Genomic DNA, 13,263 nt, shown 5'->3' on the forward strand with positions numbered 1-13,263 from the left:
TATCCCATACATGTACTATGGTATATTTGCTTCATCAGGACCACAGATCTTACACAGTTCCACAGTGCCACAAAAGGTCTATGGGGTTGCCTGCCATCATGTTTTATTTTGGAACTGTAAACTGTAAACTAAGGGCCTTTATTTTGCTTGTCCTTATTATGAATTAATTGTCAAGAGAGTTAAGCTGAGCATTGATCTTCTCATGTCTAAAAAGACCACTTGTTTTAATCTCTGACATCAATGTCATACCTATGACATACCTGTTCTTTTTTATTGAATATTTGCAGAAATATTTTTTTTGCACACACGACAGCATTTATTCAGATCTTAGTTATGCATTCCCTTTTTTGCAGACAGTTTCATCTAGATTCCTTTGTCTCTTTCTGTTTTATAAATATACTACAGATGCTCACTGCTTCTGTTTAATATATGCAGTAGTGCTTAACCCTGCTTTTATTGAAATATTATAGATTCTCTGAGCTCTAAGCGATTTCTAACTGCTGATTCTTTAGGGGTGAAAGATTGCGGTTGGCGGTTCGATTGAACATGTCTGAAGTTGCAACATATTTCTCAGGAGGCAGTGTGAGTTTGCGACGAGTGTCTAAACATCTGTTGTCCAGGTTGAGAGAGTTCTGCTTCCACTTTGTGTCCACTTCTATTCGGGCTAGATGCTTATACAAAGCATCAAGAGCATTCCTAAAGAGAAAAAAATAATTATCCCTGTTGCTAAAATATAAACATCTCAAGTTTAACTTTAGGTTGATCTTTCTACACCACACTTTGTACATTTTCACTATTTAGGTGGAATTATAAGCATATATGTGAGGCCCTTTAACTGCATCCTGAAAGCTCAATTGACAAGTAACACCATTCTCAAAACTACTAAAAAAGGACTCCAATTTGTGTAAAAAACGTAATCTTTATTTTTGCATAGTATCAATGCCCAACATTTCAGTTCCTATTGGGACCTTTTTCAAAGATCCTCAATATTGTTACTATGCAACAATAAAATATTACGTTTTTTACACAAAGGGGAGTGCTGGTCTGGAAACTATTGGTGTATACACGATTTACCGGGCACCCCTCTTCTATTAAGATTGACTTTGGAGTGAGGATACTTATCTGAAAGCACAACTTTCCCTTGTTTGTTATAGTTATACAGGAGCAGTGACCAGCTCCATGTTGCAGCTCCCACCCTTCCCAGCTATAGTCAGGTGATCCCACTGGTGTCTAATAAAAGGGCAGCCAAGTTTGGGAGTTTTACTTTGAAAGCAGCTAGTAAGTTGCAGGTAAAACTTAGTCCCTTTGTGAAATGTATAATTAAGCAATTGAATTCTTAATGAATCAGATGAAAATGTAGGACTGGCCAGATATGGGATGACTTTGACGTAGTTGGCCAGCTTAAATATATTGCAATATATGGACAAACAATCCCTGTGTTGTTTAAAGGGTAAGGCATTTTTCAGTAGCAGTATGCACAAAATGTCTCTGTCTTAAATATATTGATAATGGGTTGAGTGCAGAGGACCTCTTGTATTTGACTATATGTATTTTGTGGTCACACCCTTATTGCACCCCCGCCTAAAGGTTTTAAAAAATAGTGGTGAGCACAACTTTCCCTTGTGTTATATATATATATATATATATATATATATATATATATATATGTGTGTGTGTGTTCAATTTTGTACACACAAATTTTGTAATAGGCAAATATAGACGGTTAGCACGCACTCCTTTTCAATTTCCATTTATTAAATTGTAGGCTAAATTGTATTTCATCAAATAACATCAACATTTCGGTTCATGGACTAGAACCCTTTTTTCAAGATGTATTGCCATAATCATATGATTATGATTATTTGATATGAAGCCTACAATTTAATAAATGGCAATTGAACAGGAGTGAGTGCTAACCGTCTATATTTGTCTATTACCAAATTAAGCACAGCACCCGGAGTGATTTAAGTTCTACACAAGGAGAGCAAGTACGGGCATTCTTGGACACTGTATATATATATATATATATATATATAGAGAGAGAGAGACAGAGAGAGACAGAGAGAAAGAGATATTATAAAATGTATTCAATGTATTGTAGTGAAGTGATTGAAGAGGGATGTACAGTCACAGGGAACTTACTGTGACTGAGCCAGTTTTTCCTTCAAAGCAGCAATAGTGCCTTCAATTTGATGGACTTCATCTGTCAAACCATATTGCACCTGGGCAGAAATACATTAAACAGTGAATTGACACCATGTAGCAAATCAATGAGCAAAGTGTGCTTAGAGTTACATCTTGCTTTACCATACCTGATCCCTACAGAGCTCTACATTGGGTCTGTGCAGGCGGGTCTCCAGGCGTGTATGAGCCAGTTTCAGAGACCCCTTCTTCTCTCTTAGATCTTCATCAAGGTGCCGAATATCTCCTTCCATCTCTTCAATCTCCTCCTTAGTCTGAGAAAGAATGACAAAGTGGGCCTCATTGCTGGCTGAGCATCCTGACAGTAATGTATTGCATTCAGATAGGACTGTTTATATAAAATCCATGCTTGCTATAACAAGCTTGTTAACAGTTAAAAAAAAAGTCTGCATTGATCACAGATAAAAATCGGAGTGTATCATCTTAGGATAATGGGGCATTTTCTGTATATTAGTATATTTATGCAGAAAACTACTCTTGCACTACACAAGTCTTGTACTACTAGTATTCGAAGCATAAAATGAAGTAAAAATATGAATCATGCATATGCTTCCCTGTCTATTATTCTTTCTTGTATAGGATGAGGGCAGCCGGCATGCCTATAATTCATACAAAAAAAGCCACACAAGCCTTCCTTACATTTTTCTCTTGCCAGTTCAGCTCAGCTAGAGCTCTCTCAAATTCATGGATCCTCTTCCTGAATGCAAACTCCAATGCCACTCTCTGGGCTTCGCATTCATTATTTGTCTGTTAGAAAGAGAAAATTGCATGCAAATGATAAAAATATCTATATATTATATGTAAATTTTAGTGAAACGTCACATTAGCTCACATATATAAAAAACCTATATACCTAATACAGTTATTGGAACCGTTATCAGGAAACCCGTTAACCAGAAAGCTCCGAATTACAGAAAGGCTGTCTCCCATAGACTCCATTATAATCAAATAATCCACATTTTTAAAAATGATTTCCTTTTTCTCTGTAATAATAAAACAGTAGCTTGTACTTGATCCAAACTAACATATAAATAATCCTTATTGGAAGCAAAACCAACCTATTGGGTTTATTTAATATTTACAGGATATTCTGGTAGATTTAAGGTATGAAGATCCAAATTATCCTTCTTATGTCTCTCTCTCTCTCTCTCTCTCTCTCTCTCTCTCTATATATATATATATATCTTAATGCAAACTAGCCAACAGTCCCACACGATTGGTATTCCCTGGTGCTTGTGTCAAAGGTTTACCTGTGCAATGGTCAAAGAAATAGATTCCCTTAGTCTTCCTGAAGTTCTGACCTCCGCCTCTGCTCGTTCCTTACTGTAACGGCTGAACTGCTCCCATTCCTGGGGTGTAGTGGTCCTGTTGATAATAGGGGCAACACTTTCATATCACCCTGTTCATTTTTACTTTATATGCTTTCCCAAAATATTTGCTAATAAAGTTAATTCAGCCATTTTGTTCTCATTTGTTATATAAACCATGTTTGGCACCTGTGGACTTCCAGAATAGTGCATTGTAAAATATCATTTGTAAAATCATTATAAAATGATTTGGCTTTGTTGCAAATTCTTCGCCAGGCTCTATACAAATATTCATAACTGAATGGATATATGGAGTGTGCTCATCTCTATTTTTATGTCCTTTATTTACAGATTCCACACACAATTTACATGTTTTATGTTGGCAATGAGTGCTCTTACCCATTTAGTACACGAGCTGGATCCACTTTAAGAGAGATGTTTGGTGAATTCCTAGTTAGTGATAAGCAGGTCTGATCTATTTCGACTGTTTCAGTCTTGCTTCTCTGGTCAAAATTCAGCTGGTGTCGTGCTTCCTGTAGGAGGCTTAAGAAGAAATACCCCATGTAAATAATCATCAACTCAAAAGACATTCTTACTTTATATAGGTCCCATAGCAAGTGCCCTAAGAGCTCCAAAGCCTCTCTCAGTCAGAGACATCCATGTTAAAGGGGAATCATTGCTATGGTTAAAATATGCATTAACTTATACTGTATGTTTTATAAATCTGTTTTATGCTCCCATTTTCTATTTAACAATTTGTGAGTTCCTCGACCGAACCTTTTTCCTCATCTGTAATCACCATGCTAATGCTGTGGCTCACTGACAGATCTGATCTGCTGTAACTGACTGGTCCCAGAATAAGTCAAGGCACTACTGACAATCAGCATTGGCTTTGTTGTTTGCAGTAAAACAAAAACCAAAATGTTATATTAAGGAAGCACATGAATCATCTTGTTCAACATGAATTTAGTGAATAGGGCTTGAGCCAAACATGCTTTTTGCCTGTTATTTTAATTTTTAAAAATCTGTGTTTTTTTTATTTAAGATTATATATATATAATTTCCTGCAGGCAGCCGCACTCGGATCCGGATTTTGTGAATGTGGGTGCTGGTTCAAATATTATGTACAATTTTCACATTGAAAACAAATCTATGCAAATAAATATTATTTGATTCACGAAGAAGAAAATGGTGTGCGGCTCTATGTGAAAATTATATATATATATATATATATATATATATATATATATATATATATATATATATATATATATATATATATATATATATACACATATATATTAAGATAAGCAGGACAAACAGGGAAACTGAAGCTACTTTGTGTTTGGTGCGGGCGACTTCGGAAAACGAATCGCTGCGTGTGATTAGCGCCGGCATTTTTTCATTTTAGCCGGCACAGATTGAGGGAAGGCGTTTGGGGAGATTGGTCGCCAGGTGACCAAATCTCCCCAAAACGCCCAGTGTGACCTTACCCTTAGGAGGGGGATTATCAGTACACAGGTAATCTAATCATCTGCCTCACAAGGACCAAACATGGAGTAGCTTTCATCTCCCTGTTTAGATAATAAGCAAAAAGTAGTACAAGTCCTATACATTACAATCATGTTGAACAAGGGGGTTTACTGCCCCTTTACTTACTAAGGAAGTCAGGAACTCTGCTTGGCTTTGTGGGCTAGCTTGCTTATGCTTTACTTACTGTACAAAATACACCATTAGTGCCTCTAATAGTATGGCTGCTTACATGACTTCCTCGCTGTTATTCTAAGTAGATGTTATCAAGAGCTCACAGTATATAACCATTTAAGTGGAAAGTAGAGATTATAGAAAACCAAACTGCTAAAACAAGTGTCCTATTAGTTGTGGTGACTCCCAGTCTCAAGTTTAATTAGTTGTAGGAAAGAGGGAGAATAGTATTGCTAGAAGAGGTGGTAGTAAAGAAAAAGAAGGGTACAGTATGTAAAAGAATGGTTTATGAGAGAGGGTGAAAATACAAAACAACAAAGTAGGTAGGCAGAGAAGAATTGTGGGAAAAAAACACAATAGGGAAAAGAGAGAACTGAGATTAAAATACAGGCACATACGAGGAGAAAAGAGAGGAACAGGAAAAACAAAGTGATAGGAGGAGAGAGAAGAACTGGAGCAGGAGAAGAGCACACGTGTTTCCTGAGGAATGATTTTGATCCCTACCATAACTGCTCAAATGCCTCACTGATCTTCTGCTGCAGAGCCCTGCGAACACCTTCGATCACCTCCACCTCCTTGTGCAGCTCATCCTCAACAGGATCCTTCACTAGATCAATCTCCCTGCGGCTCTCCCGATGAGTTAAACATTCAATGGCCACATCCAAAGGGACATTTTTAGCTTGCAGGGCTTGTTCTGCTTCATCTTTGATCTGCAAACCCCCAAAAATATATTAAATGATAGCAGCATCAAAAGTCTGTGTTCTTTTTAGTAGGACCTTACCTCATTTTAGAACATCGCACAGATGCAGTGTATTAAAGGCCACATACCACCAGATCTGACTCATAATTCAGTCAATTTCCAAACAAGCATTATGATCAATTGTATATATATTTGTGTGGACACCCTTAGGAATTATATTGGCTAATTAGCTAGTGCAATAACAAAACAAAAATCAGCCAAAATATGAGCCAGTGTGTTTATGTGTTTGGATGTGGAAAGCTCCTGCATTAACATGCAGAAATTTGACCACTCAGGTCACATTCATTAACATGCATGACCATAATATTTACATATTCTACCCATCATGATACAAGCAGGCCAATCAATAATTATGGAATTGTGTGGTCAGCATAAAAGTGATCTTAGTGATTTCTGAAATATATGGGTCTAGTAAGGGCACTTGGATGAAATCTCATTTGCATGTATATCCAGTATTAAAGGAAAAAAATAAGAGCAGACAGCTAGAGTTTCTATGGGGAAGCAGCAACGCAATCTCTTTATTGGCTGTTAGACTGGAGAGCGTGTTTAGTAATCTGAGCTGAGAAGAACTGAGCATACCCATGAGCCAACAGCCAAAGTAAATTACTGAGGGAGGGGGCAGAGTGGGTTAGAGGAGTAGAAGGATTTCTAAGTGATTAAGGGGATGCTGCAGCTTTACTGTTAACCTTTTAACAAACAGAGTGGCAGTTATCTAAAGAGAGGCTGTTCTCTGAATATGTCTGTATAATCAACAGTAGCCTGCATAATAATCAGAGGTTTTTACTGGTCTTTCTAAAAATGTGAACCAAGAAAAAGTGAAAAGTGGAGGCAGAAAAAATAAAAATAAATAAAAAACTTAAAAAAAGTGGAGGCAGAACATACTTCTTTTTATATATCTGAGCATCTGTGCGTGCTACCTGCATTTACTAAATCTACCAATCTGTGGTTTGCAAATAGCGAAAACACACCTGAGTCAAGGCATTGATTTCAGCATCAACTTCAGACAGACACTTGTCAAGCACTTGCCGCCACTTCTCCACTTCATCTATGCGTTCAGCAAAGCGGGTGCTGTTGTCTTGCTCATCCCACTTTGTCTAATAAGAAGACACAAAGGATGTTAAAGGTGGAACTTGACGAGATGTGTGAATAATGCACAAGACCTTATATTTCATCCCTATGTAAGAAAAGAAAGGGATGATTATCCCTAAAAATCAATTAAGCATGTTAGAATGTATTTATTGTCTTCAGTTAGGACAATAAACAGAAATAAAAGATGCAGCAAATATAGTACAAAAAGAAATATGTACTGAGCAATAACAGAACATAATATATAATATACCTTTAGGGCTGTGTTTATAATAAAAACACCAGAGGGCCGTGCCTAGGACTGCAGCTTTCAGGGGGTGGAGACTGGGTGCTTATATGTTAAATTAAAAAAGCACATCTAAAAAACAAAAACTCAGTTCTCCATCCTTCCCCTAGAATTGAAGCGGAGAGGAGGGGGTACCTGGCACATGTGCAGTAGAGCAGAACTGTCTATGCATGCATCAATAGGGAGGAACTCGGCTCACCATCTAAATACATCTCTGCATACTGTAATATCACCAGCTGCACACTGTGCTCTACTGCTTATAATAAAATATCACTCTCCTCAGTGTCTACCCAAGCATTTCCTGCTTATTAGTCTCATGTTAAGATATTGGGTGTGCTGAATATTCGATAAATATAATATCAATAAAGAAGATGCCAAAGAAGGTATATGAGGTTGCCCCACCCACTATCCACCCTACTAACTGCTATTAAGTTTACTCAGTCTGGCGTTTCCATTCACTGTGTATTCAAGCATTTATATGGTGTTACCTTCCCGAAACCATCACGCCCAATGAGATCATTTGTCTTATTGGAGATGACACATGACTTAATTATTAAAACTTATCTTTTTACTGCTTCATTAAAATAAATCCAAAATAGGACACAAGTAAGTAAAAACAAAAACGATCACTAAGGGGTATGATTCTACGGGGCAAATTCACTAACCTACGGAGTTGCGCTAGCGCAGTCCTCGCCGCACTTCACCTGTCGAATTTTCGCCAGGCCGCAGCTAATTCACTAAAATCTGAAGTTGCGCTCAGGAGGCGAAAGGTAGCGAAGTTGTGCTAGCGTTAATTTGTCAGGCTAAGCGAAGTTGCGCTAGAGAAGGCTAATTTGCACACAGCGCCAAATTTGAATTTGAATGGACGTGTATGCTGCAGAGCATACAGAACACTACACAAGCCCAGGGAAACTTAATAGAAGTTTAAATAGGTATTTTAATGCCCAACACATGTGCCCACAGTATATGTAAGGTGCCATATGTTGGGGGGAAGGTGGGCACCCTAAAAAAAATTCGCTCTTTTTCAACCTATCACCCAAAAAACACCAGCGTTTTTTTGGGACTTAGAAAATTTTTCAACTTTTTTTCATTACAAACTCCTATCTACTCTATTGAACTTCGCCTGCTCTGACCTGGCGAAGTAAACTCTGGCGAAGGAGGTAACGTTCACAAAAAAAAAAAAATCTCTGTAAATTTGCATCGTTTCGCCCCCTTCACCAGAGTGCAACTTCGCCAGCGTTAGCCTAGCGCAACTTCGCACCCTATCCACTTCGCTGGCGAATTTTTGCCAGGGTCACTGAAGTGCAGTGGCAAAATTTTCACCAGCGTTAGCCACTTCGCATTTTTGTAAATTTGCCCCTACATCTCGAAGTGCTCTTGCACTTGTGTACAGGGCACAAGTAAATAAACCTGTAACTGTCTAGGAAGCATTATATAATATGACATAATAATAATTTTGACATCCATTACCATAAGAGAGGATGAATTACATTTACTGTAAGTTAATGCAGATAGTAATGTTTTATTCACGAAAAAAGACCATATAACATACCTGGTTACTTGTCTCATTGCGAAGAGCCCGGGCTTCTTGACGGATCTGATGAGAAGAAAGGCGCTGCCTCTCTGCGTTGGTGGAGATGAGAGCGGCGTTGGTGTGCCAGTCTGTCACAGTAAATCTGCTTCCTGGCTTGAGACTCAAAGTGGCCATATCTGAAATGAAGTCACTTTATGTGTGAGGCACAGAGTAACAACACATCCATTAAGAGCAAATTTGTTTCTGAGCATCCGTTCAGACCAAGTATAGAAAAGCATTAGCATTAAGTAAAGTTATTAAGCTTTGGTAAAGATCCACCATACAGTAAGTGGCCTACAGGGTGCTGCTATGTGTTAGTAATATGTTGCTTGTTCCATTATGAGGGTTTCAAAATTTTAACTTCATTAGTCCTATGTGTGTATTCATGCCATAAAATGTCTGGTGGGGGGCTGCTTGGGCCTCGTTGTACTTGAAATGCCAGGGTCTATTTTGAATCCCATTGCAGGCCTGTCTGTATTCCCATAAAATGTATTGTTACTTGATTACTTTGGCACTAGCATAACATATGCATGAGTTAGCCTTGGAGTAATCATATCTATATACACCTTATAGAAAAAAAGCTGCTCAAGCTCGTTTTCACTGTGAAGACACTTGGAAGTCAATCTAGTCATTATTCTAAACAACGGCGTACCAGCACAGTAGCAGAAGTGGTTGGGTGGTGCCTGAGCCGCCCAGCAAAAATATCTCCTAAACGTTTTCCTTGGCGGACACCTTCTACTGCTTGCATGCGCACAGCCCACACAGGGAATGGGCACAACCCGACACACAAATTCTTGGTTAGTAGCATTGCTATAGAGAAAACTGACCCCAAGGTTCCCATGGCTCTGCTGGGTCTACTTCCTCTATAGTTACGCCACTGATCCTAAACAACAAAGCACCAGCACTGTGCTTGTGCACTGCTAAATGGGACGCAGTACTGTACTGTGATCTCTCATCACTGCCCTGTATATAGTGCACCTCTGAAATGTTTATTGGGACTAATACTTAATTCACAGTGGGTGTGGCTTACTTATATAGCTTTAAAGGTGGGCTGGTTAGGGCAAAAATGGTTCTATCTGTGAGCTGGAGCCAGAGTGTTCTACAACATTATGTCTGGATAAAGGAGTGTTGGGGGCGCAGGCAAAGAAAACAAATGGTACCTTATAGAGAGAAACGGGACAGAAGGATAACACTGATTATCCTTTCTATTTTAGTAGCACTGCCATTTCCAAGCTTTCCTAATCTGACGATAACTTCATCCTCCAGCATTCAGTAACTTCTCATCCCCGTCCTGCACTTTCCTGTGAAGCTTGTGTCGCATATTGCCTAGCAACAACAAATCCTGACTGTTTGACTTTGGCACTGTTTAGAAGTGGGACATTTTAGCTTCCAATCCAGTACTTTATTCTATGGGCAGCAAAGCAGGACAGTGGGGTCCGATTGGGCCCAATCTGCCTAAGGCTGAACCTTGTTCTGAAGAATTTTCCTGATAATGGTGTGCAATTGCCCAAATGTCTGGTTAAATCTGGATGTACACAGTACATCAATCCCACAAAACATAAGAAACCATTGCTTAAAGGAATTGTTCAGTGTAAAAATAAAAACTGGGTAAATAGATAGGCTGTGCAAAATAAAAAATGTTTCTAATATAGTTAGTTAGCCAAAAATGTGATGTATAAAGGCTGGAGTGATTTGATGTATAACATGTCAGTCAGAAACTACTTCCTGCTTTTCAGCTCTCTTGGCTTACGCTGACTGGTTACCCTGGTTACCAGACAGTAACCAAACAGAGACTTGAGGGGGGGCCACATGGGTCATATCTGTTGCTTTTGAATCTGAGCTGAATGCTGAGGGTCAATTACAAACTCACTGAACAGAAATGTACCATGTGGCCCCCCTTCAAGTCGCTGACTAACTCAGAGTTATAGAGCTGAAAAGCATGAAGTTGGATTCTGGCTGTTTTATTAGACATCTGTTCACTCCAGCCTTTATACATTACATTTTTAGCTAACTAACTATATTAGAAACATTTTTTATTTTGCACAGCCTATCTATTTACACAGTTTTTAGTTTCACACTGAACTGTTCCTTTAAAGGCAGGGCTGTCAACCTGGTAAATAGATTCCTAGGGTCAGGTTCTCTCGATATGCTATAGGTAAGCCAGCCCAACACTGTAATATGATATATATTAGTGCATCATTGTCTAAGGTGAGGTGTTGTATTTAATATTAATGTGTCTCACATAGCAAAAATGTGCTGTGAATGTATAGGTAAGGTTACAGGGAGATGCATTTACTCTGTCACATAGATGAACACTAATCAGTTCCAATTGTAGTTCAATATGAAGGGAAAAATCAGAGGCAATGAGGGCAGCTGTTGCCCAACATGCATTCCCCAAGATAGGGCTTTCTTAAAGGTCTGCTCACCTTTTAGTATGATGTAGGGGTATTCTGAGCAATTTGCAATTACTTTTTTAATTATTTAGTTTTTTATTCAGCAACTCTTCTGTTTGCAATTTCAGCAATCTAGTTGCTAAGAAACCAAATTACCCTAGCAACCATGCATTAATTTGAATAAGAGACCAGAATAGAAAGACGAGTAATAAAAATTAGCAACAACAATACATTTATAGCCTTACAGAACATATGCTGTTTAGAAGGAAGTCAGTGACCCCCATTTGAGAGTTGGAAAGAGTCAGAAGAAGGCAAATAATTCAACAACTATAAAATTTGCTTAGAATTAGCCATTTTAGAACATACTAAAAGGTAACTTAAAGGTGAAGCACCCCTTTAACCAAAGATTTAAGATGAGTTTAGTATGAATGTTTTCTGTAATCTAAATATTTAGATTTGGGTTCTGTATACAGCCACATTTTTAAAGGAGGATTTGTTTTTGGGCCGATCTGAAAATTATGAATTCCCTGCATCCCTAGCTTGGATTTATAAGGCACAAGAGCGTATTAAGTTGTCATTATTCTATACAATAGTTGTGGTATTTGTATTACAATCAATTATGGCAGAGTGATTTTTTTTATAAAATCAGACTTTTAAAAAATCATGAATTTTTCAGAATTGATTAAACCCTGAGGATGGAAAAGTCTGAATCTGAGACATCTCAGACCTGTCGAGGTTGCATATAAGTCAATGTTGCTATTATTACAGTGGAAAGTTCCAAGATTATCACATCATTTCAGCATGAATGCAAGTGTGCATCTTCCTCTAGGTTTTTGTACAAAATGAACGCCTAGACTGCATTACAAGGTTTTGTGTATACTAAATGCCATACATTAGACAGTGTGGACTGATTACCTTGATAACTTATAGTGAACTTTATAGCCATGCCTATATTCCATCCTCCCACTGGTATTCCCCACTAATCATTACACTAATAACTACCTGTCCCTAATTTGCAAAGGTCCGCTGGTTTTGAGATCTGGCCAAATGCACAGGCGCATGTAGGCGTCGAACACAGGAAAAATGCAGCATGTTGCGTCTCAACCTGCGTTCGGCGCCTACATGAGTACAGCCCCATTGAAAAAAACTAAATGCGTCTACTCCTGCGCTCCCCTGCAGCTGAACGCATAAAAATGGAATGCAGGGGAGCGCAGCTTCAAATGCTCGTCTGTAAGAGCCTTAAAGGCAGTGATCCCCAACCCCTAAAGCCCCTAAAGCCCAAACCCCCAATCGCCAGAGACAAGTGGAAAGGATCTCACCTTGCAGCTACTTCTCAGCCCTGTGCTCTCTTTCTGTGCTCCACAATTGCAACTTGTCTCTAAGCACGCAGACATTACCAGGGAAACGTGAGCCAACCTTGGTGTTTACACAAATCATTTGTTGCTAAGCAGTGGGCGGGACTTATGTGACACAAGGGAGCTTCACAGGAAAGTGCAGGACAGAGATGAGGAGTTACTGAATGCTGGAGGATCAACTTACATTCAGATGAGGAGAGCTTGGAAATGGCAGTGCTGCTAGTACAGAATGTTTAGTTTTGCTACCCCAGTAATCAGTGTCTCCAGTGCCTAGAAGGAACAAAGCAGGATCCCGCACACCCAACAGATAACAGCAATATGCCTGGTGCTCACTGGCAGAGGTTCGGCAGCCCCACAACAGAGTACAGCAAAGGAATTCCAACGGCACACAGGGACTGTGAGAAATCTTCAAAAATTTATTTCAATGCGTAGTGCGATGAAACGTTTCAAGGAGTAAAACCCCTTTGTCAAGCATACCAAGCATATGGTATGCTTGACAAAGGGGTTTTACTCCCTGAAACGTTGCATCGCACTCCGCATTGAAATACATTTTTAAAGATTTCTCACAGTCCTGTGTGCCGTTGGAATTCCTTTGCT

The 13,263-nt window shown here is 38.9% G+C and overlaps 1 protein-coding gene across 2 annotated transcripts; it reads right to left on the reverse strand.

The window, feature by feature from the left end:
- Positions 1-257: 257 nt before the first annotated feature.
- Positions 258-12,641, reverse strand: tekt2.S (tektin 2 (testicular) S homeolog). 2 transcript variants are annotated; one of them, XM_018248459.2, is made up of 10 exons: positions 10,079-10,223; positions 8,898-9,055; positions 6,942-7,067; positions 5,718-5,923; positions 3,909-4,052; positions 3,453-3,567; positions 2,842-2,949; positions 2,313-2,456; positions 2,143-2,222; positions 258-696 (listed from the first exon to the last, which is right to left on the reverse strand). In XM_018248459.2, exons 2-10 carry the CDS (start codon positions 9,051-9,053, stop codon positions 483-485), a joined length of 1,293 nt encoding a protein of 430 aa, XP_018103948.1. In that variant the 5' UTR covers positions 9,054-9,055; positions 10,079-10,223; the 3' UTR covers positions 258-482.
- Between the last annotated feature and the right edge of the window lie 622 nt (positions 12,642-13,263).

The sequence above is a fragment of the Xenopus laevis genome, chromosome 2S (assembly GCF_017654675.1).
Source record: "Xenopus laevis strain J_2021 chromosome 2S, Xenopus_laevis_v10.1, whole genome shotgun sequence".
Lineage (NCBI taxonomy): Eukaryota > Metazoa > Chordata > Amphibia > Anura > Pipidae > Xenopus > Xenopus laevis.

Bases quoted from the DNA above. Each gene is read 5' to 3' on its own strand.
- tekt2.S (XM_018248459.2), bottom strand. From the start codon at position 9,053: ATGGCCACTTTGAGTCTCAAGCCAGGAAGCAGATTTACTGTGACAGAC. The intron at 4,053-5,717 runs GTAGGGATCAAA...TTTCTTCTTAAG, and splicing joins GAGGCATTTGAGCAGTTATG to CCTCCTACAGGAAGCACGAC. The intron at 2,950-3,452 runs GTAAACCTTTGA...TCTTTCTAACAG, and splicing joins TTTCTTTGACCATTGCACAG to ACAAATAATGAATGCGAAGC.